The sequence below is a fragment of the Rhynchophorus ferrugineus genome, unplaced genomic scaffold, assembly GCF_030347505.1.
Source record: "Rhynchophorus ferrugineus isolate W39M unplaced genomic scaffold, kcgeb_rfMv2 rfM11, whole genome shotgun sequence".
Classification (NCBI taxonomy): Eukaryota; Metazoa; Arthropoda; class Insecta; order Coleoptera; family Curculionidae; genus Rhynchophorus; species Rhynchophorus ferrugineus.
Window position 1 is genome coordinate 2,800,706 of NW_027472590.1, and position 24,101 is coordinate 2,824,806.

The 24,101-nt window shown below is 35.0% G+C and overlaps 2 protein-coding genes and 1 long non-coding RNA gene across 8 annotated transcripts in view; all 3 read left to right on the top strand.

Annotated features, from left to right (window-relative positions):
- The window catches only part of Tps1 (Trehalose-6-phosphate synthase 1), a 46,834-nt gene extending 24,429 nt beyond the window's left edge, over window positions 1-22,405 (top strand). For 4 of the 6 annotated variants that reach the window (XM_076418050.1, XM_076418054.1, XM_076418053.1 and 1 more), the window contains exons 2-10: window positions 14,321-14,417; window positions 17,500-17,656; window positions 17,713-17,976; window positions 18,386-19,395; window positions 20,031-20,220; window positions 20,284-20,501; window positions 20,562-20,775; window positions 20,839-21,060; window positions 21,826-22,405. In XM_076418050.1, the coding sequence (XP_076274165.1) occupies window positions 14,321-14,417; window positions 17,500-17,656; window positions 17,713-17,976; window positions 18,386-19,395; window positions 20,031-20,220; window positions 20,284-20,501; window positions 20,562-20,775; window positions 20,839-21,060; window positions 21,826-21,915 (2,462 nt within the window). In that variant the 3' untranslated portion in view covers window positions 21,916-22,405. Of the gene's footprint in view, window positions 1-1,689; window positions 1,946-4,323; window positions 4,611-14,320; window positions 14,418-17,499; window positions 17,657-17,712; window positions 17,977-18,385; window positions 19,396-20,030; window positions 20,221-20,283; window positions 20,502-20,561; window positions 20,776-20,838; window positions 21,061-21,825 lie in introns of those variants that run through there. The other 2 variants (XM_076418052.1, XM_076418051.1) reach the window with 2 other exon arrangements.
- On the top strand, window positions 10,639-11,183 carry LOC143205056 (uncharacterized). Its single transcript, XR_013007731.1, has 3 exons — window positions 10,639-10,728; window positions 10,968-11,001; window positions 11,053-11,183. It is a non-coding gene; the product is annotated as an uncharacterized LOC143205056 (long non-coding RNA).
- Window positions 22,406-22,658: 253 nt separating the features above from the next.
- Window positions 22,659-23,988, top strand: LOC143205054 (uncharacterized). The gene is made up of 5 exons (XM_076418060.1): window positions 22,659-22,759; window positions 22,814-22,865; window positions 23,066-23,255; window positions 23,314-23,748; window positions 23,813-23,988. Exons 1-5 carry the CDS (start codon window positions 22,750-22,752, stop codon window positions 23,945-23,947), a joined length of 822 nt encoding a protein of 273 aa, XP_076274175.1. The 5' UTR covers window positions 22,659-22,749; the 3' UTR covers window positions 23,948-23,988.
- Window positions 23,989-24,101: the final 113 nt, after the last annotated feature.

Here is a 24,101-nt window from a genome sequence, read left to right on the forward strand (position 1 = left end):
TTTTTCTTAGCACTATCATTAATTTATTGTCAAATCTGTCAAATTATATTTATATCACCTTCAAAATTGGGTTATATTTTCCATCATTAATATTGTTAATTGCATTTCGTCAGCTTTATTTCGGATTTTTATATATTAGTTTCTTTCTTATTTCCCATTTACCGTTATATATTTTATTGTCACCTGACAGTTATGTCAAATTAAAGTATTCAAAATCCATTGGAACAAAGAGCTTGAATCCTAATGTCTTTCTTTTAACTTTTGAAACGACTTGGTTTATATTAATGTTGTTTTAATATTTTCAAATGTCATTGTAAATTGCCATAGGTTAATTGTCAGTTTCTATTTATATAAGAATCTTCAGTATATATCTGCGCTTTTTATCTTACCACTGTCAATGGTTTATTGTTAATTATTTCAGTTAATTTTTATATCATTGTTTTTCTCATATTTTTTATTATTTTTTAGATTCTTTGGTCTGCCACTTTTGTTAAATTCTATTTTATGTCATCTGTCACTGTTACCGGCTGTCAGCTTATGTCAAATATTTATAACTATCACTGTAATTTGAAACTGTTTTGAATTATAATGTAAATTATTCTTTGTTGTCATTTATATCTGTTATTATTGTTTTGTCAGTGAAAATTATGTTAAATTATGTTCATATGCAACTGTCAATCAGTATTTCCATTAGTTTTCCATATGCAAATATTTGCGGTGTAAACTGTCACTGTCATTGAAAGTTGTTTTGACTTACTGACTGTATATGATTGTTGATTTTCAGTTATCTCTGTTATAATTATTGTACTAAATTAATTTTTACATATTTCTTCTTAATTGCTATTGTCATTCTCCTTTTATCATCTTTGTGGTACTATCATTAATTTATTGTCAAATCTATCAAATTATATTTACATCACTTTCAAGATTGGGTTATATTTTCCATCATTAATATTGTTAATTGCATTTCGTCAGCTTCATTTCGGATTTTTATATATTAATTTCTTTCTTAATTCCCATTTACCATTATATATTTTATTGTCACTTAGTTAGGTCAAATTAAAGTATTCAAAATCCATTGGAACAAAGGGCTTGAATTCAAATGTCTTTCTTTTAACTTTCAAACGACTTGGTTTATATTAATGTTGTTTTAATATTTTCAAATGTCATTGTAAATTGACATAAAATGTCATTTTCTATTTATATAAGAATGTTCAGTATATATCTGATCTTTTTACGTTACCACTGTCATTGGTTTATTGTTAATTATTTCAGTTAATTTTTATATCATTGTTTTTTTGTCTCTCTTATATTGATTTGATATAAATATCTACGATATATGCTTTTTCAATATCTCGGCTGTCATTGTCATTGATCCTTTGTGAATTATGGCCATTTATCAATTATCTCAAGTTAATTTACTACAGGGAACTACCCCAATAAACTAATATTGACGATTAATCAAGTTAGATTGATTTAAATAAAAGAAAACGAGTTAAATTATGTAGTTGGCTATGATTTACACCAATTAATTTGTTGTTACAGTTATCTAACCGAAAAGATCGCGTCGCGCGGATATTTCCATTGTTCTATTGCGAAAAAAAAACATTAGCGCGCCTATCACCAAAGCAACGTGTGATATTTTTTTTGTTTGCAATTATAAATAATTATCCCCACTCCCACGGGGATAAATGGGAGAGTATCTAAATCACCGGTCCAACTAACTGATTGCCGTTAAGTTTCGCTTTAAATGGGATTCCGCAGGTCTAGGGTCAAGTACTTACACGCTAGGATTGTTAGTGTATGATAACTGTATAGGTGCAAACTAATCGGTCTTAGTGTAACGAGGTTTGTGCGTGAGTATTAGTGCTTGTTGAGGTCAGCGAGATGGCTCCCTTATTTCTGACGAAAATAATGGAGGAGGAAGACCCTAATGCCACTGAGGGTATGTTTTTATTGGATATTCTTGAAGAATTGCGACCTATAGATTCGATTTGTCTCTAGCATATATCGAAGATGAGTAAAATAAACTCAACCTGGGAGGGGAAATTAATCATAGGGCTCTAAATCTGGCGAATAGGGCGTGCGATTAAGTAACTTGAGCTTGAAATATGAACATAAATGTTATTTTATTTCCCCTGTCGCCAAATGCAACCTTTATTTTCGATGTTATATACTTTACCATAGTTGGGAGTACTTTTAAGTTTCCCCTCGTATATCCTGTTATATTCAGTATAACTTGTAATTGTATTTAAGATATTCAAAATCTCGAATCTGCGTAGATTTTATTTCTCGTCCAATAACTCTTGCAATGCATTCTCTTCGACGTTTTTTGGTCCTTCTGGTCGTTCTTTGTCATTGACACCAAATTAACCACTTTCACATTGTCGACACCAAGATGTACAGTAAGCTAAGTTTTAAAAGCATTTAAAAGGCTTCAGCGGCAGTTTTCTGCAAATAAAACTATAAAACTAATCAATGTCGACAATAGAATTTAAATCGTTACATAATTAGTGTTTGTATATATTGAATAACTCAATAATACTGAATGGTAGAGAAGTGATAACACCATCGATTTAACGTATTATGTTTATATAGTTGTGGAAAAGTTAATCTGTTTTTAATATTGCATAATGTTAAAACCAAATCAATGTCTGGAGAATGATTAGTTTAAAAAAAATTAAAAACATTGTTGATATCTTCCTTATGATTGTAATTGTAATTTATGATTGATACTTTCACAACAAGTAGTTAAGATGATGACCTAAGCATATATGATGATGATGGTGATGATTTTTGATGGTTTGATGAGGCTCTTTTGATTTATATTGTCGACGATAGGGCATGAGATTATGTAAAGACTACTTTTGGAACAATATTTTCAGTTGAGGTCAAATAATTATAACTATCACTACTATTCGAAATTGTTTTGAATTATAATGTAAATGATTCTTTATTGTCACTTATCTCTGTGATTTTTGTTGTATTGGTCAAAATAATATCAAATTATGTTAATATGTAACTGTCAATTAATATTTGTATTGGTTATTTGCATTAACCTCTTTTTTGGAACTATAATTAGTTTACCACTGTCACTGTTATCAGCTGATGTCAAATATGTATAACTATCACTCTAAATTGAAATTATAGTGTAAATGATTGTTTGTTCTCGTTTATTTCTGTTTGTCAGTGAAAATTATGTTAAATTATGCTCATATATAACTGTCAATTAGTATTTCCATCAGTTTTCCATATACTTTATATTCTTTATTGGAACTATCATTAATTTACTGTTAGTTCTGTCAAATGCTACTTTAACTCGGCTGTCAGTGTCACCGATCAGTTGTCAGTTGTTGTGAACTATCTATAACTGTCACTCTCATTCGAAATTGTTTTGAATTATAATGTAAATGATTCTTTATTGTCATTTATCTCTGTTATTGTTGTTGTATTGGTCAAAATAATATCAAATTATGTTAATATGTAACGGTCAATTAATATCTGTATTGGTTATTTGCATTAACCTCTTTTTTGGAACTTTTTTTTACCATTTTCACTGTTACCAGCTGATGTCAAATATGTATAACTATCTCTCTAAATTGAAATTATAGTGTAAATGATTGTTTGTTCTCGTTTATTTCTGTTTGTCAGTGAAAATTATGTTAAATTATGCTCATATATAACTGTCAATTAGTATTTGCATCAGTGTTCCATATACTTTATATTCTTTATTGGAACTATAATTAATTTACTGTTAGTTCTGTCAAATTCTATTTTAACTCGGCTGTCAGTGTCACCGATCAGTTGTCAGTTGTTGTGAACTATCTATAACTGTCACTCTCATTCGAACTTGTTTTGAATTATAGTGTAAATGATTGTTTATTGCTTTATCAGTGATAATTATGTTAAATTATGTTAATAAACAATTGTTAATTGGCATTTCCATTAGTTCTCTATATACTATATCTGCTTTTTTGGAACTATTATTAATTTACTGTCAATTCTGTCAAATTTTATTTTACATCAGCTGTCAGTGTTACTAATCAGTTGTTAGTTATAATTGTAATTATTTTTGACGATTTGATGACACTTTTTTGATTTATAATGTCGACGATAGAGTATGAGGTTATGTAAATGCTATTTTTGGAGCAATATTTTGGTTCGAATTTACAAATACCCAGCTATTTATATCCACGGGGCTATTTCGAGAGTCCAGTACGTAGATCATCGTAATTGTCGTTCGATACGCATTGAAAGTGACCCGTTTTTTAATTTTGAACGCTAATAATAGCCGCCCGCATCTCCCCGCCTTACCTTCCGGGCCATGGGTCTGGGAATCGGCGAAAAACCGCTCCCACCGTCTGATAAAAGTGTTTCCAGTCGCCGCGTCGTTTCAGTCTATCAAACACTCACATCTTCAAGGTGTTTCTGCTTTCGTAGACGTTCAGAAAATCGATTGTGACCGGTTTACACGCGGTCGCTGAAAATATTGTACCGATTCTCGTTGTTGTGACTTCGTTGTTGTGATTAGATCATCGTCGAACGTTCAAAAATGGCTCCGTCCTTGCATTTGAGGAGCATTCTCGAAGATGAAGTTATGGATTGTACAGGTGCGTTGATACATTACATAACTAATCGAAATGGACGTGTAGAACGGCTTTGCGTCAATATTTGGAGACGAATTAGCGACATTAAATCGTATTCTTGAATGTAATGTAGATAAATATAGCCAAAGCATGTCATCTTTTACACAACAATGTTTGGACAGTTTTAAGTTGTTTTGTTGCTGATAATTTTTGACTCAGTTTATATCTATATAGACCAGAAGTTTTACTTGTTGTTATTTTATCAATTTATGTAACTCAACACTTATTTTAACACTACTACTGCCTCTGAGTATCCAGATTAACACTGAACTAACTTACTGAACAGAAATATCAAAATAAAGTAACTCTTACCAACTCATATGACAGCTATAAATTGTTCATCATATATTTTCTGTTAATTTCAATTAAAAACATTTCATTAGATAACAGATCTAAGAAAACATTAGCAGAAATTGGGATTCTTGTTAATAAATAACTTATAACAGCGCTGGTTTTTGCTATATTCGATTTTTAACAATCTTCATACAGTTTTTTCTTGCTATACCTTCAGTTTACTAATACAATCTTTATATCTTAATTATATATAACATCAGAATCGAGAATATCTGATTTGGATTTTATGTTGTCGGTGGCTTTCATTCTTCATACAGTTTTTCTTGCTATACATTCAGTTTACTAATTATCTTTATAACTTTATATTCTTTTCTTTAACTTTCTTTAACTTTATTTTCTTATATGTAAAAAAACATATATAATGTTTTGTTATTATTATCGTTGTTATTTCGGTAAAATCACCTGAGAATATTTGTTAATGTATCAATAAAATAACAGTACTATTACATAATAAACGAAACAGTTTAAAGTGTGCTGATACTTGATGTCGTATGTTGATATTTTTCTTCCAATCGTTTAGAAATTTATATTAAAAATATTTTGTATCGATTCGCTAGCATCGTAAACAAATATAGTACTTGAGAGCTTTATTTGAACTCGTTAAGTTTTATTTTTAACGCTTTGGAATATTGATTAATTTTTAGTTAAAATACGAGGGTTATACCGTAAATACTTAGCTAGTATCTGAAAATGTGTTGTATAAAAGAAATTATAAATGGTAAAGTAATTTAAACGGTATAACTTTTGTGATGTTATAATGATGCCAAAGACAAAAATGAACTAAAAATGTTTTTAGACAAGATTATTTATTGCCAAAAAACAAACAATGTTTTGAATGAATAGAGCTATAAACTATGTCAGTTACTGAATATAAAATATCATTAAAACTTAGGTTCAAACGTATTTTATTATTTATTCAATAAAACGTGTTTTGTTCAAAGATATAATAAAAAAGATTAACGATAATTAATTGGGTCAAAACGTATATATCCAGATATAACTGGCAGAGTTACTCTGATTAGTATTTCTATTGATTTTTTCTAAATATATCGTACTTTAGATATTACAGGTACTCCAGACTTGTAGTACTGAATATTACAAACATTTACTAGACGTTTCTGTTACATGAATGTGTCTGTATATTTGTTAGAGGATTATAAAGGATGGAACTCTGAAAAATACAAAATAATATATTATAATACAAAGATAAATAGAGTTGGTGTTAATATATTGTTGGTATTGTAGATTTTCTTACGTTTTTTCCTCGAATGTTAGAATTTTGATCAGATTCTACCAAATGATTATGAAAAATATTATTTCAGTGATTCGTTTTGACTCATAAACCATTGATTATCTTTTACTTAGTGGTTGCCGGAAGGTACAGTTCTTGTTAATATGATGGGCTGAGCTTGTCGTTTAGAAGATTAATACTTTGTTCTTCGTACTTTCTTCAGATGCTGTTTTTTTAGTGGTGTTATTATTTTCAAATTTTTTACTGCCCTTTCCATTCAAATGACCACATGTTAATGAAAATTACAGAGATTATAGAGGATTATACGTTGAATCGGATATGGGTTTATGTCACATATCTTAAAAATTATAAATTCTAGGGCAATTTAACATGGATTTTCGTTTATTTCGATCCAAAATACATATATTTTCATAGTTATATTTATATCCTAGCGATAAATCTTTTTGGCACTTTTTCCATGTATATAGTCGTGAAAATGTACGATTTTTACCATTTTCAATATTTTTGCTGTCATTTTCGTTCAAATAACTGCAGGTTAATAAAAATTTCAGGCATTGTATAAAATTTTACGCTGAATCGTATGGTAGTATAATAAATTTTATACAATATTCAGATTTTAAAATATAGAGTCAAAATTGTATTTTCAAAAAATGAGTTGATTTGTATTTATGTCAAATATCTTAAAAACTATAAATTCTGGAGCAATTTAACATGGATTTTCGTTTATTTCGATCCAAAATACATATATTTTCATAGTTATATTTATATCCTAGCGATAAATCTTTTTGGCACTTTTTCCATGTATATAGTCGTGAAAATGTACGATTTTTTACCATTTTCAATATTTTTGCTGTCATTTTCGTTCAAATAACTGCAGGTTAATAAAAATTTCAGGCATTGTATAAAATTTTACGCTGAATCGTATGGTAGTATAATAAATTTTATACAATATTCAGATTTTAAATTATAGAGTCAAAATTGTATTTTCAAAAAATGAGTTGATTTGTATTTATGTCAAATATCTTAAAAACTATAAATTCTAGAGCAATTTAACATGGATTTTCGTTTATTTCGAACCAAAATACATGTATTTTCATAGTTATATTTATATCCTAGCTATAAAACTTTTTGGCACTTTTTCCATGTATATAGTCGTGAAAATTTACGATTTTTTGCCATTTTCAATATTTTTGCTGTCATTTTTGTTCAAATAACTGCAGGTTAATAAAAATTTCAGGGATTGTATAAAATTTTACGCTGAATCGAATGGTAGTATAATAAATTTTATACAATATTCAGATTTTAAATTATAGAGTCAAAATTGTATTTTAAAAAATTGAGTTGATTTCTATTTATGTCAAATATCTTAAAAACCATAAATTCTAGAACAATTTAACATGGATTTTCGTTTATTTCGACCCAAAATACATGTATTTTCATAGTTATATTTATATCCTAGCGATAAAACTTTTTGGCACTTTTTCCATGTATATAGTCGTGAAAATTTACGATTTTTTGTCATTTTCAATATTTTTGCTGTCATTTTCGTTTAAATAACTCCAGTTAATAGATAGAGTTAAGGGAGGCTACTAGTCTTGAGGGGAACCTCCATCGGTTGTAGGAAAAGGTTTGATGAGTCGATCCAACAATACCAGTTAATTTACTGAGAACTATGTATTTAATGTCCTTGGATGCTTCCATAAGGAATATATCATCTTCAATATGGGATTAGGGGTTCTTGGTACACCAGGTTGTGTTCAGAAGAGCTTTAAAATATTTTAATCATGCTTGGGTTTCGTATAGATGAACAGATCTAATTAGAAATCTATAGAGTTATCTTTAATGAATCTTTTTCTCAATGTGGGACGTTGCAGCTTCGTCACCACCCTCACAAAATCCTTGAAATGAAGCTGGTAAGCCTGGCTGTCTTCTGTTGATGGAAAATGATGAATAAACCGACAAAATCTGGACCGAATTCAACAGGGTTTGCAGCTTGTTCTAAATGTCATCAACAACGACTACTGCAAAGGCGACCGCGATGTTTTATAGTAAGGAAAAGGTCGTAATCCCCGACCTGCCGTTGATACGATGGAGATAGCTCCGAATGTCCCAGGAACCGATGACGCACGAAGAAACACCACTGATAGCGAAAGACGAAAACAAAACATGAGAGAGACCACATAAAAAATGTTTTCTTGTTAATTAAATTCACGTTCCGACAGCATTGGCCGGCTCTTATCGGCCGTCCAGAGGGCAACAAAAAACGACGACGGGTCGTGGATTTGACGTCACGAAAAGAAATGTTTCGCGAACGACATCATTGGAAACCGGCGTGATCCATCTTATCGTTTTTACTGTTTTCGTGTCGATTTGTATGCAATAACGACGATGTTTCGCCGGTACGGTCGAGAGGAAGCGACAGGAGGAACATCTGACAACAATGTAGGTCAAGGTTTTTCGTTAATTAATATCCTCGGCCGACCTGGATGTCAACCAGGTCTCGAATGATTAAAATCCAGCCAGTAAAACATTAAATATCTTTAATAAATCAAGAAACATACACTTTTTCATACATAACATGACCTTTAATATAATATATGGCCTAACACTTCAAAAGAAAGTTATTAAAATTTCGTGATATTTTAGTCATAAGCTAACAAGTCAATTGAAAAGCCCCCGGCCTGAAACATAGATGGCCCTCAAGAGATGCGTGTATAAATTTGAAAGCTGTCCAATGATTAGTTTGTGAATTATAGTATTTTGAGTGAGCAACTTTTGTTATTGTGAAAAAATGGATAAAAAAGAATTTCGCGTGTTGATAAAATATTGCTTTTTGAAGGGAAAAAATACAGTTGAAGCAAAAACTTGGCTTGATGCCGAGCTTCCGGACACTGCCACAGGAAAATCAACCATCAAGTATTGGTATGCTAAGTTTAGACGTGGTGAAATGAGCACCGAAGACGGTGAACGCAGTGCACGCCCAAAAGAGGTTGTTACCGACTAAAACATCAAAAAAATACACAAAATTATTTTGAATGAGCGTAAATTGAAATTGAATGAAATAGCAGACATTTTAAAGAAATGAACTGAACGTGTACATCATATGATTCACGAATATTTGGGTATGAGAAAGCTCTGTGGAAAGTGGGTGCCGCGCGAGCTCACTTCTGGCCAAAAACAACGACGAGTTGATAATTCAGAGCAGTGCTTGAAGATGATCAAGCGTAATAGAGCTCTTGCCTCGATATGTGACAATGGATGAAACATGGCTCCATCATTTTACTCTGGAGTCCAATAGACAGTCCCAAATCCCCGCTCCAAATCGTGGGAAACGCAGGAAAACGGCCGCATCTGGAGAAAAGGAAAGTGTTACTTCACCAAGACAATGCATCGTGTTACAAGTCTGTGAAAACGATGGCAAAAATCCATGAATTGGGCTTCGAATGGCTTCCTCGTCCACCGTATTCTCCAGATCTGACCCCCAGCGACTATTTCCTGTTCTCAGATCTCAAAAGAATGCTCGCTGGGGAGACATTTGCGTCGAATGAAGAAGTGATTGCCGAAACTGACATTGTCATCATAATCTCATTTCTATTTTCATTTCGAACTCACTATAAGTTTGGAAACAATTTTTCCGCCACATCTCAGTGCAATAACAATTGTGCGACAAGAATGGAATTTTCCTTAACAAAAATAGTCGATTATCAATGAATAATCTTCTGTCTCAGTTATCAAATAAACATTTAGTTAGTAAATAAATATTAGGCCACGTGAAACGTACCAAACCTATATTGCGTTTTTGATAAAAATGGAATTTTTTTGGTTGGAATATTTTGCGGTTGATAAATATGCTTTAAGGTCATAAGAGGAGATTGTTACCGGTTTATGTTTATTAAAAATTATAATGTATATGAACGTTTTTGCTCGATTAACTCGTAAATCTACCTAATCAAGTCTTAAACACCTTTACTGTCTGGGTAATAACAATAATAGCGGATTAGTGTTAAGATAACGCAATGTAATTATTGTTTTTTTTTTGTTTTGACATATTCGGAGTTCATGGCCAACTTGGGATTTATTGGACTACTAAATTTTATGTGCAGATTTTTTTTTGTATTTTCTACATAAGTTTCTTCATTTCAGTTCATAGAAAAAAGATCTGTAACCATTTTCATGGTGTTTTTCAAACAGCTCTGGTCAAACAAAAAAATATATTGACAAAAATATTAAAATATATAAGTCTGCATTTTTAGTAAGAGTCTCTTTGGTAAGAAGTTTGGAAGTCTAAAAAAATCTTTAAATTTTATTTTTATAGATGTCTCAAAAACTACTAACTAAACATCAAAATTGATCAAAAAATTATAGCCTGCTTGCTAGCTTAGCGGATAACGCGACGGGATGATCCTCATCCTGCTGTCAATCTTCAGAAAAAAATGGAGTTTTTTTATCATTTTAAAATTGTTTTCTATAACTCTAGCTTCAAAGAATATACAGTGATTAAAATAGCAGAATCTAGATAAAATATGATACAAAATTTGATGGTAAGGCCACCTGTTTTTTATTTGTTATAGATTAAAAGAGATGAACGTCGAGAATTTACAGAAACATCACATTTTTTTGCATATTCGGATTAACAAAAATCTCTCGTTAAAACGAAAATATATTGTGAAATTGCTGGTGAATCAGTTGCTAGGATCCATATATTTTCGATTTAGTAAAATTTCTACTTAGTTTGAGTGCACTTCCGAGGTGGTACCATTGGAACCAAGTTAGGATATGATGGGGGGAAGAGGAATCGAGGAAATCGAGGGAAACTCAAATATTTGTGTATAATGTTATTGCTGAGTTGATGTGATGGAAAATCGGAAGTCATTCAGCCGTTGGGTTTGCTTTTCAAGCACTCACTGTTGCATTTAAGACCTCGTAGAAATATTGTACACAACTCTTCTATGGTGTAATGGTTAGAGCGTCCAGCTCCTAAATGGAGGTCGCGGGTTCGAGTCCCAGCGAGGAAAGCAACCCCTTGTTGTCCTATATTAGTTAGAATATTTGTCAATTCATCTAGGCTAGGTAGCGGACCCAGGGATCTGAAGCGTTCCTTATTTTCAATCATTATTTCTTTATTCCAATTTTTCCTCTTAGCTTGGTGCACCATTACTTGGCCTACCCATTGTAATACTAAATAAAAAACGGTGTAAATTATTGAATAAATATCTAACACTAAAAAGAGACAATAAAAATTGAACCGACTTCAAAAAATAAATAAGTAACTCACTAAAAAGGTAGGTAGGTATTAAGCTAAATTGTGTGTATATAGTAGAATATAAAATACGTGTAGTAGACAGGTTAAATAAGGTTTTTGTTTGGTTTTTTTAGTTATTATAATGATTATTATGTGCACGATTTATTTTAAAACATTTTTTTTGTGTTAAAAGTCTTAATTTGAATGTTTTTTATTTGTTAGTGAGTTACTTATTTATTTTTTGAAGTCGGTTAAATTTTTTTCCGTTAAAAATATTGTATATCCAATCAGTGTACAAAAAAAAACGTAATTCTTCTGACAACATATTTTCTAGCAACCTTCGACTTGTACTATTAAAAGCAGTTGCTCTCCAATCGATGCTACGCCAACGTACCGTTCTGGTCATCTCGTGAAAGCGTGATTCGACGAATGTTCCGAAATATAAACAGAAATATTTCTGTTTTGCATCTGAAATGCGTGAGTCTGTTTATATTGCGCCGGCTTGCTATATCGGTCCAGCGCAATAACAATGAATCAGTAGCGCGAATGATATAAATTATGGGACAGGAACGGTTTTTTTTCTATCTAAATATAGTTCCACTACGGACTATGGTCAGTTACATGAAAAAAATACCAAGAAACCCGTTTTCAATCTGGACATTATCCAGCGAATGTGTAGCAGGCGTCCTGATCGTGATACGATGGAACCATAATAACAATATTTTGATTATGCCAAACGTTCCGGCCATATCGCCGTGGAACTATCCGAGTCTTCCAGAAAATCCTTAATATATTTTGGCACGGTTTTTTTTCGGGAATAAATTTAGAGAAGGAATTTTCTAGTGCGGATTTTTTTTTTTCATTTTTAAATATATCTGAAGGACGCGCTTGAAAATATTGTGCGAAAAAACCGGATTATTGGATGGATTTTGGAAAGGGTCCAATAATGCGTGTTCATTGAGTCATAAAATGATGTTTTCTACAAAATGAAAAAAATAAAATAAATATTAATTACTCATACTAATTACCAATACCCTGAGTACACGATATCACTGAATTCTTCTAACATAGATGGGATTACGTATTTTGAATTCCTTATTCCATTGTTAAAAACATTGCGGTCACGCAGTGGACGCCCAAAAGAGGTTGTTACCGACGAAAACATTTAAAAAATCCACAAAATGATTTTGAATCGCCGTAAATTGAAATTGATTGAAATAGCAGACACTCTAAAGATATCAACTGAACGTGTACATCATATCATTCACGAATATTTGTATATGAAAAAGCTCTGTGCAAAGTGGGTGCCGCGCGTGGATTTGAAGATGATCAAGCGTAATAAACACGAGTTTTTGCGTCGATATGTCACAATGGATGAAACATGGCTCCATCCTTTCACTCCGAAGTTCAATCGACAGTCATCCGAGTGGACTGCATACGATGAACCCGCTCCAAAGCGTGGGAAGACGCATCAGTGGGCTGGCAAAGTTATGGCGTCTGTATTTTGGGATGCGCATGGAATAATTTTCATTGAAACCTTGAAAAAGGAAGGACCATGAACAGCGACTCTTACATAGCGTTATTGGACCATTTGAAGGACGAAATCCCCGAAAAACGGCCGCGTTTGAAGAAAAAGAAAGTGCTGCTTCACCAAGAAAATGCACCGTGTCACAAGTCACTGAAAACGATGGCAAAAATCCATGAATTGGGTTTCGAATTGCTTCCTCATCCCCCGTATTCTCCAGATCTCGCCACTAGCGACTATTTCCTGTTCTCAGGTCTCAAGAGAATGCTCGTTGGGAAGAAATTTTCGTCAAATGAAGAGGTGGTCGCCGAAACTGAGGCCTATTTTGAAGCAAAGGACAAATCGTACTACAAAAATGGTATCGAAAAGTTCGAGGGTCGCTATAATCAATGTATTACCCTTGAAGGGAATTATGTTGAATAAAAAAACTAATTTTGCTAAAAAAATGTGTTTTACTATGGCAGGCCGGGGACTTTTCCGTGGACCTGTTATATAGTTGGGAAATACAAAAATATAAGTATTTAAAATTGTTTTGTCGTAACACGTTGGTTCCATCGAAGTGCACGACATTGACTGGTGGGGGGATGGGGTAAGCTTACAAAAAACAGAAGCTACATGATTACTTCGGCATCTATTTCACATTTTTTCACCATATAACCTTCCCTGGACTTCCGCGAATATTTCAAAACCAAAACCGGCCAAATGGGTCCAGCCTTTCTCGAGTCTTAGCGGGACTAACGAAGATCAATTCATTTTTATATATAAAATTGGGTCAAACGCCACAAAAACTGCACCTTTTGTTACTCCGACGTCAGACGTAACATACCGTTCAAAGAAAAAAATGACAGAGCGCGTCCGTGCTTCTGATCGTCAGTCGTGATTTCATTCAAACGTAGAGAGCTCGCTTCGGATAATGATCCACGCGTCTCGCTCCGTTTTATCGAATTTGTTTATGTATATCACAAAACGAATAATTACTGTAGCGAGATATTGACCAAGCCGAGAACAAGATAACTTCCATGACCCCCGGGGCAAATCGACTTTGTCCATTAAAGAAGCGCCGAGGTCTGTTGTTGATCCAGTTCGTTTGGTCATTCGGTTCGCATAAAACGACGTCGACCAATAGCGTTGATCTAGCCGTAGATCGTCGGTTGAATCGAGCGGGTCTTGGTGTTGATGAGCTTCGCGGCCCCCGGAAAACGGCCACTCTAGTGTAGATCGTTGTTTTCGCTTTTTGTTGTTTGCTAAAACATAGATTACGTCGAAAATGAGATCGAATAACGTTAAGATTAATTCCGTAGATGTCGTCGCCTCGTCTGGGAGTATGATAGTTATATCCAATCGTCTGCCGTTCGTCTTGCAGAGGAACAAGGACGGCAAACTCGTCAGGAAAGCCAGGTGAGTACCAATTTGTTTCAAACAAATCGCGCGGCGCATTCGCCATTTCGTTACAAGCAAAATATCGCAGCTTCGTAAAGGTAATCCACGTTTTTAACCACTAAATATTATACGCCATGATGTTCAAAAAGTAGTGACATCCGAGGATAATGAAGAGAATGCTCATCAGATGATAAAACTAAGAGAGTTGGTCTCTGATATTTAAATTCGTCAAATATAATTGATAATGTTGGCTGTGGCAGAAACTCCCATCCAAGGCTTTCAATTTTTTCGATATTTGATCACGAAGTAACTAGCCATTTCATGTTTAACATTGAGGCAAATTTTTAGTGAACTCTCAACAATTTCAGCCCAATAAACTTGGTCAATAATTGGTCTCCCTGTTTGCCCAAAAATATATATGGAATATATCATGTGATATCCACGAAATTGTCTTTAACTGTTTTTAGAATAGAGTATCACCTGACACACTTTTACAAAACTCTATGCCTCTTTCACATCCTCCAGAGTCGTTATAAAGGCTCCATATATAACATCACAATTAATACATGGATTAGTTTAACAATTAGTAATGAAACACTTTTAAATTATACAAAGCATTGTTTTGTTTCTTTTACTTAATTGATATAGTTCCATATTTTTTTAACAAGATTTATTTCCCTAATGCCGGTCCAATCCGTTAAGATATTTGATGATTATTATCGAGAATATATTATATTATATCAACACGGATGTCTTCATCTTTAAAAAAAACGTGTATTGCTTTTTCGCGTAAATGCACACTAAATGTTCGGTTTACTTGGGTGATATTTCACGGGTAAGATTGCGCAGGCAAGTTTACAATATGGTGTTTGGTTTTGAGGAAATTTATCGATAAAAACTTAATGTTAACCGAATACAAAAATAATATTCAGCCTTAGTCATAACTTAACCTTTTGTGACTGCTTGTGGTTTGTTATACATTATAAACAAACAAGTCCTGGGCTATATATATATATATATATATATATATATATATATATATATATATATATATTAAAATTAGTAAACATATGCATACATCGCTGTGCAAAAATATTGCATATTGTGTAACACTTATGTTTATTAAATAAATTATTATGAAGCACCATGTACGTAAGATAATTTAAAATATTGTTATGGTTGTTGGAATTAATCCAATTTTTTTTGTTATATCGTGTAGTTGCGAGAACTAAAACCATCAATGATGTTTTAATATTATTATTTGTGATAAAGAAGTCTATTGCCACCATTATTGATAGAACTGCTGTATAGCACTGTAACACTTTAGTTGCGAATTCGTCAAAATTTGGGTGAATAGTTTTGAATAATTGAATAAGAGTCATTTAGTTAACACATTGTTGAATTAAATACCCCTTTAACTATTTTAACCCTGCGAATTGCTATATACCTGTAGAGAAGATGTTCATAGAAAAGGACAGATTTACTAAGTCCTCAACATGAGGAAGCCTGTACTCTTCACGTAGTAGTGGTGCTTGCTCAATTTTCAATCGAAAACAAAACCACAATTATGGAAGATCCTCCTGACTCGCCAGACTCAGTAGTACGTGAGGTTTTGGTTATTTTTCACATATTAAGAATATTTTCTTCTTGATTGATTCAAATACTCCTCCTTTAACTGTTAATAACCTTGTATAGCTGTGAATAAGTAAGTGAATATGAATAAGTTTTTTTATAACATCTTTATTAGATACGCTTAATACAATCTTATTTATAAATTAATTTATTGCTACATTTCATTTGTAATAACTTATATATTTATAATAACTTATAGTTATAGTTTACACTAAAGGTATACACTTATATAAGTTCGTATGGTTTGGTTCGCTTCAATCTCCTGACATCCTGCGCGCTGTCCAGCAGTTGTATTGCTTCCACATTAGTAATCTTCTTTAATGTTTCAAGGCGAAATCTTGGATAACTTCGCAAATCCTTTTGGTTTCCAGGTCATCGTGCAGTTCTTCGTTGGTTACGCAGCGATAGGCACTAGTAATCAATCGAAGAACCTTGTTTTGACAGCGTTGTATGACTAGTTGAATTGAATTTTTAGTATTTGAAACCACATATTTGCACCCCGTGGGTCAAATTGGCTTTATAATTGTCTTATAAATGAACCTCTTTGATTTTAGATCAAGTTAAGAATATCTTCCGACTAACCAGTATATTTTCAAACCTTTAGTCCGTTTGTAGATTTTGTTGACTGCCACTTGTACTTTTTCTACTGCCCTATAGTGCCGGCGAGAACGCCATTTCGTGCGATACTCTAAATGTTCTTCCGAAAAGATATGACTCCAGCAAATGACAATAGTAACCCGGTAACAATTTCCTCATCTTACAGATTAATCCCAAATGTCACACCCGATCAAAAGCTTGTGAGACATCCAGGAATATTGCAGGGCAGTATTTGTTTTCCTCAAACACTTTTTCAAAGCCGCGGGTACCGTAAGATTCGACTTGTCCTGCAGTTTTGTCAAGTTTTTTGAGCATAATTATTTGTGTCACCTTAAAGCATTCCGAAACATGCTTCAGTCTTAAACAGGCATTAAGTATATATGTCATCATGATGATTGCTATTCGCGGCAGTTCTTTCAATAATCCAGGTGAAGTCCTCAACATGGGGAAACTTCTACTGGTGGTAATTCTTCTATTTTCATGCGAAAACAAAACCACAGTCATGGAACATCCTCCTTACTAGTCAGACTCAGTAATACGTGAGTTTTTGGTTATTTTTTACACCAGAAAGAGCGAGAAGAATGGTTTTAATCCGCTGACATGGACTGTTATATATTTCGAACTTATTTAAAAGAAAAAATCGATTTTTCCATTCTCCATAATTGTAGACTGGCCCTGGTAGTAACGTCGACTGTTTGTATTTGATATTAAATCCACGTTATTAGAGTTAATGGGGGTGGTAGGTTTGACATGACCGTGAAATATGATCCAGGTAAAGCTAATATTTGCCCGTCGATATGCCGTAATGAAAATAGGACGTTAACGCTGGAAGTGCTACCGACGCCATGTTGCTAAATCGAATGATTTCCAGCGCTGGAGGCCTGGTAACGGCCGTCGCTCCCGTGGTCATCAACGGCAACGGGTTCTGGGTGGGCTGGCCCGGCATCCACCTGACGGATCCGAACGAACCCATCCCGGAAAGCGATCCGGGAGACATTACCCCCACGGCCGGTCTGAAGTCGGACAAGGTAAGGAGGACTAGCGCTTAGGATCTTCATCCGCGTTATTCCCGACGGATTTTCAGGTCATACCGGTGCAGATCAACCCGTCGATCTTCGACTCGTACTACAACGGCTGCTGCAACGCCACCTTCTGGCCGCTGTTCCACTCGATGCCCGACAGGGCCAGCTTCAAGGGCGAACACTGGAAAAACTACGTCACCGCCAACAAGGAATTTGCCGAGTGCACCCTGAAAGCTCTGAGACAACTGCCCAAAACCACCGGGGAGGTGCCGCTGGTCTGGGTCCACGATTACCATCTAATGTTGGCAGCGAACTGGATAAGACAGGTACTACCACGTTCTTAAAACTAACTCTCATGTACGTTGTCTTGATTTTGATTATTCTTCAAAAAAGCACTAAGGTCATTGTGATTTCGAAATAAAAGATTATCACTGGGGGCTAAATCCGGCACATATGGAGTTAATTCCTAAAATACGTTGTCTCGATTTTGATTATTTTCTTCACAAAAGTACTAAACTCATTGTGATTTCGAAATAAAAGATTATCACTGAGTGCTAAATCCGGTGCATACGCAGGTAATTCCTAAAACAATCCCCGATCGATATAAATCACATAGTAGTCATATTAAAACGTTCTAGTATGACACTCATACCCATTCTATGGAACATTTTAATTTTTTTTCTCAATAAATGTTCTTGAGGCAGAACTGATGATATTTGACGTTTTCCTTTACAGTATGCTGAGGAAGAGAACATCTCCTGCAAACTGGGCTTCTTCCTACACATTCCTTTCCCGCCATGGGACATTTTCCGGCTATTCCCCTGGTCAGACGAGATCCTACAGGGTATGCTAGCCTGCGACATGGTCGGCTTTCACATAACCGACTACTGCTTGAACTTCGTGGACTGCTGCCAGAGGAACCTGGGCTGTCGCGTGGACCGCAAGAACCTGCTGGTGGAACACGGTGGAAGATCTGTTAGAGTCCGACCGTTACCCATCGGGATACCCTTCGAGAGATTCGTGGAGCTGGCCGAGAAAGCGCCCAAACTCATCTCGACCAACCAGAAGATCATCTTGGGCGTGGACAGGTTGGACTACACCAAAGGTCTAGTGCACAGACTGCTGGCCTTCGAGAAATTACTGGAGAAACATCCCGAACACTTGGAGAAGGTCTCGCTGCTTCAGATCTCGGTACCATCTAGAACCGACGTCAAGGAATATCAGGAGTTGAAGGAGGAAATGGACCAGCTTGTCGGTAGGATCAACGGTCGTTTCACCACACCGAACTGGTCGCCGATTCGCTATATCTACGGTTGCGTGTCTCAAGATGAACTGGCCGCCTTCTATAGGGACTCCGCGGTTGGCCTGGTGACGCCGTTGAGGGACGGCATGAACCTGGTGGCCAAGGAGTTCGTCGCTTGTCAGATAAACATCCCCCCGGGCGTGCTCATCGTCTCGCCATTCGCCGGTGCCGGCGAAACCATGCACGAAGCCCTGATCTGCAACCCGTACGAGATCGATGACGCCTCCGAGGTGATCCATCGCGCCCTGACCATGCCCGAAGACGAACGCATCCTGCGCATGAACTACCTGAGAAGGAGAGAGAAGCTAAACGACGTCAATTACTGGACGAAGAGTTTTCTCAGCGCCATGGGCTCGCTCCAGACCCAGGAGGACCACGACGACATCGGGTCCATTTCCATGCCCGCCGTGACTCTGGACGATTTCGATGAATATTTAGCCAAGTCAGTTGAATTCAACGATAACATTTATTGCATTAAGTCCTCAGTTCATTTAAACATCAAACAAGGAAGGTTTGGTCCTTTCCATTATTATTATTATGACAATTCTCCAAAAAAAATCACTGATCGATGTAAATCACATAGCACATTTACCAAAACATTGTTGTTTCTTCTTTATGTCCAGAATTGATAGCTATGACACTCATATCCATCCTATGGAACACTTTCTTTAATCTCTTCAGATGCTGATGGCTCTTAAAGATAGAGGTTAATTGATTTTTCTTTTAGCTTTTGGGATTTTCTGTTAAATATATTATTTTTTTATGATCCCTAGTTTGTTGCCATCTTCTGCTAATTTTTCTCTTCTATGTAACTAGTTCTCATATATCTGCTGGATGATTTACACTTTTGGTCACTGTGTAACCATCTTGATATTTTTGTATGATGTTTTGTGAGTCTCCCGAACTTTCAACTTATTATCCTGATTCCAATTGAGACTGATGAGAAGATCAGTCCAGAACGTTCTATTCTTCGGTCAATTTGTTGTCTCAGATACTTGCCTTTAGCAGTGGTTAGTCTTTAAATTGTCTCATGGTCAAAAAATAACAAGCTCCTATGAATATTATCGTATGTTTCAGATACATCGGCAATTCCCTTAAACTAGCTCTTTTGCTCGACTATGACGGAACCCTGGCACCAATAGCACCTCATCCCGACTTGGCCATAATACCCAGCGAAACCAAGAAGGTTCTCGAAAGGCTCTCGAATCTTTCTGACGTGTATATCGCCATCGTCAGTGGTCGTAACGTGGACAACGTGAAACAAATGGTAAAATCGTCATAGATCATCAATCAACCATCAGCAATCACTGAATCTTTTCATTTTTATCAGGTTGGTATCGAGGGCATCACATATGCAGGCAATCACGGACTGGAGATCCTACACCCTGACGGGACAAAGTTCGTGCACCCCATGCCTGCAGAATTCCAGAAGAAAGTCCGCGAACTGATGCGGCAACTGCAGGAAACGGTCTGCAAGGACGGCGCCTGGGTCGAGAACAAAGGAGCCCTGCTCACATTCCATTTCCGGGAGACACCTCACCACATGAGGTAAGAGCAGCATCGGTGATGACCCAGTGAACTCGGGTACTGATAGCTGATCGTTTTCAGGGCGATTCTGGAGGAGCAGGCGACGAAGATGATCGAAGATGCCGGTTTCACCGTGGGCAGAGCTCACTGTGCCATCGAAGCCAAACCGCCAGTACAATGGAACAAAGGCAGAGCCTCCATTTATATCTTGAGAACGGCCTTTGGCGTAGACTGGAGCGAGAGGATCCGCATCATCTATGTTGGCGACGATGCTACTGACGAAGATGCCATGACCGTAAGTCCTCGATATCTTAACTCATAGAGTCTCTGATATAGATGCTTTGTGTTTTGGTTATAGGCACTGAAAGGTATGGCGGCGACGTTCCGCGTCACATCCTCCCATATAATCAAAACGTCAGCCGAGCGTCGTTTACCATCCACGGATTCAGTGCTCACCATGTTGAGGTGGGTGGAGAGGCATCTCAGCAGAAGAAAGCCATCACTAGATCCCAACAACTACAGAAGAAATTCCTTGGCCAAAGCTGCGGCCTCCGCTGTTCACATTGAAATGTCCATGCAGGTAACTCACACATATCCGAACATTACACGATATCACTGAACATAAACTCACAAATCAATTCACTAAATTATACCACAAACTCTCAACAATAGCTGTAAAGTTGCAGTATTATTCAACATAACCTTAGTGGCAGCTGAAACTGAAAACTGAACTGTAGAAACAGTTGAAAAAAAAAAAAATATATATATATATATATATATATATATATATATATATATATATATATATATATAGAATATAATATATATATATATAGAATATTATATATATATAGAATGAAACTAGTAGCACCAAAAATAGTAACGACGAAAGAGTCAATAGTAAATAGTAACAAAATCAGTCGGACCGAAAATAGCGATTAAAACAGTCGATAGTAAAATGTAGTCAATTACTAAACAGTCGATAGTCAATTTCAGTCGAAAGTTCGCAACATTAAAAATATATATTATAGTCCTTCCAATAAAACAGCCAATGCGCGTCATCAAAATTTAAAATGCAACGTTGCCGCACCAAATTTAAGTATCAATCTAATTGTCAGCGAACATAACCTCAATATTAACGCAATATCATAATACAACTCAGAAAAAAAGCCATAAATCTTATACAGAATATCTATCATGTCATAATATAATAGGATATAAGCTTAAAAACGACTATTATGTCATAAAATAATTTTATATCGTTTTAATACGTTACAAGTCGAAGCTAGTATACATAACCTCAATAATTAACATGATATAATAATGCAACAAATTATGTTCACAGGTTCCTAGTTCATCAACGAGCCCACCATCGCCAACTAGGTCATCAAATCATTTAGTTCCTACGCCAGAATCCAACAACATTTCTCATTAGAGTTTAAGGTTTATTTGTGATCCTGTTTAGATTTATATACATATATATTTACTATAGATAAACTTATTATTCTAATTTGAGTTCGTTAAATCGACGAAATCAATTGGATTTCTTGATCGATTTCAGATCCCTGTTTGTCTCTGATATAAAGAAGATATATTTATACGTTTTGTTACTGTATATACATGTATTTATAGGTATAGTTTTTACAAAGCTATTTTTTGGATTCACTGTATATTTAACTGGACCTAATTATACATTGAAAATGTATAGACTGATATCGATATTGTGTTTTTGCACAAAGAAATTAAAAAGAAAAATGAATAATCGCAAATTGTCCTTACAGCATATTTATTTTTATAGTTTGTAATACTTTATCTCTCATAGGGATACTCATTTGTTTTTTAAGGTCTACCAAAAATTATACGTGTCATAAATAATGAACGTTTTTTATTTTTAAGTTTCGTCTAAATAAAAACATGTAATTGAACTATTATTCGTTTTATTATAACCTACCATACACCGTACATTTTGACATTGACACGGCGTCATAACCTAAGAAAACAAATAAATATTCAAACTTACCTACACATCTCTGCATATAGATGGCGCTATAAAAGTAATTTCGTATATTTCAAAACTCGGCTAAAAAATATTTACGGCTTTATAATAAAATTAATGATAACTATACAGAAAAACTATTTTTAATCTAATATAAATCCCCTCCACTGACACGTCATTATCTCAGGGGGAGCCTTTATGTAACCTAAGATTATCAGCTGATTGTCAGTTGAGTTTCGACCGTTTAGGCGATTGGTTGGTTTAAATTGCACTATGTCGGGAGGTAGGATTCTTTACGATATTCGTTATTCAATTCTATTGATAATTATTCAATCAGTTTCCAGTGGACCAGCTAAAGTCTTTGACGATTATGAGGAATATTTAACACAGTAAGTAATGTCATATTGGTATACATTTCATTTATTATTTTAATGTTTTTTAAATATCCTTTCCTTTGTTATGGAATAAATACTTTGTGGTCGATTATTGTTTGTGTTTTTTTTATAGTAAAATATTTATACAGGGTGTATCATTGATTATTATTTTAATTATCATACAATATAGAATATTTTTTATTTTTTGATTATAGGTACTTGGAAGGTGCTAAAAAATTGGCGATATTACTGGATTACGATGGAACTTTAACTCCGATAGTGGCCCATCCGGATTTGGCAAAAATACCACCGGACACCAAAACTATTTTACAGGATTTGTCTCAGGTTCCGGGCGTTTTTACGGCTGTCATTTCCGGACGAAATGTTAATAACGTCAAGGAAATGGTAAAGCGTTAAGAGATTCTCTAAACAACTGACACCATTACAAATTTTCTCCGCTCAGGTTGGTATAAGCGACATAGTATACGCAGGAAATCATGGCCTGGAGGTGTCCTATCCTGATGGCTCGAAATACGTTCACCAGCTCCCTACGGAGTTCGACGACCAGGTCAAAACGCTCATATCCAACTTGGAGAAATCGGTGGTCAGAGACGGCGCTTGGATCGAGAACAAAGGGGCATCGCTGACATTCCACTTCAGGGCAACGCCTGAGGAGAAAAGATCCGAAATCGAAAGCACCGCCAGAGAGATAATCGAGAAGGCTGGGTTCAAAGTGGGAAACGCTCACTGTGCCCTCGAAGCCCGGCCAAAAGTAGACTGGAACAAGGGCAAGATAGCTTTGCTCATTCTTGACAAGCAATATGGAGAGAACAAGTGGCAGGGCGACGTCAAAGTCATTTTCGTCGGAGACGACACCACCGATGAAGACGCCATGTTGGTACGTGTGATTTCCAGCTAGTTCATCGTTGATTAAGCGCATTAACCTATGTTCTCTTCGACAGGCACTAAAAGGCAACGCCGCAACATTTAGAATAGCTCCTGACGTCAACATTCAAACGCACGCCAGCAAACTCTTATCATCTACCCAGTCAGTGGTTCAGATATTGAAATTAGTTAAGAAACTGTTAAAAAAGTGATAAAAAAGTTGTATTAGGTAATAAACAATCATTTCACAGTATATTACACCATTTTTTTTTAATACCAAACACAATTAATTGAAACTAGAATGAGAAAGCGACAATTTAATCAAAATTTTAATTGAACACAACCCTATCATTTACTCATTCATAA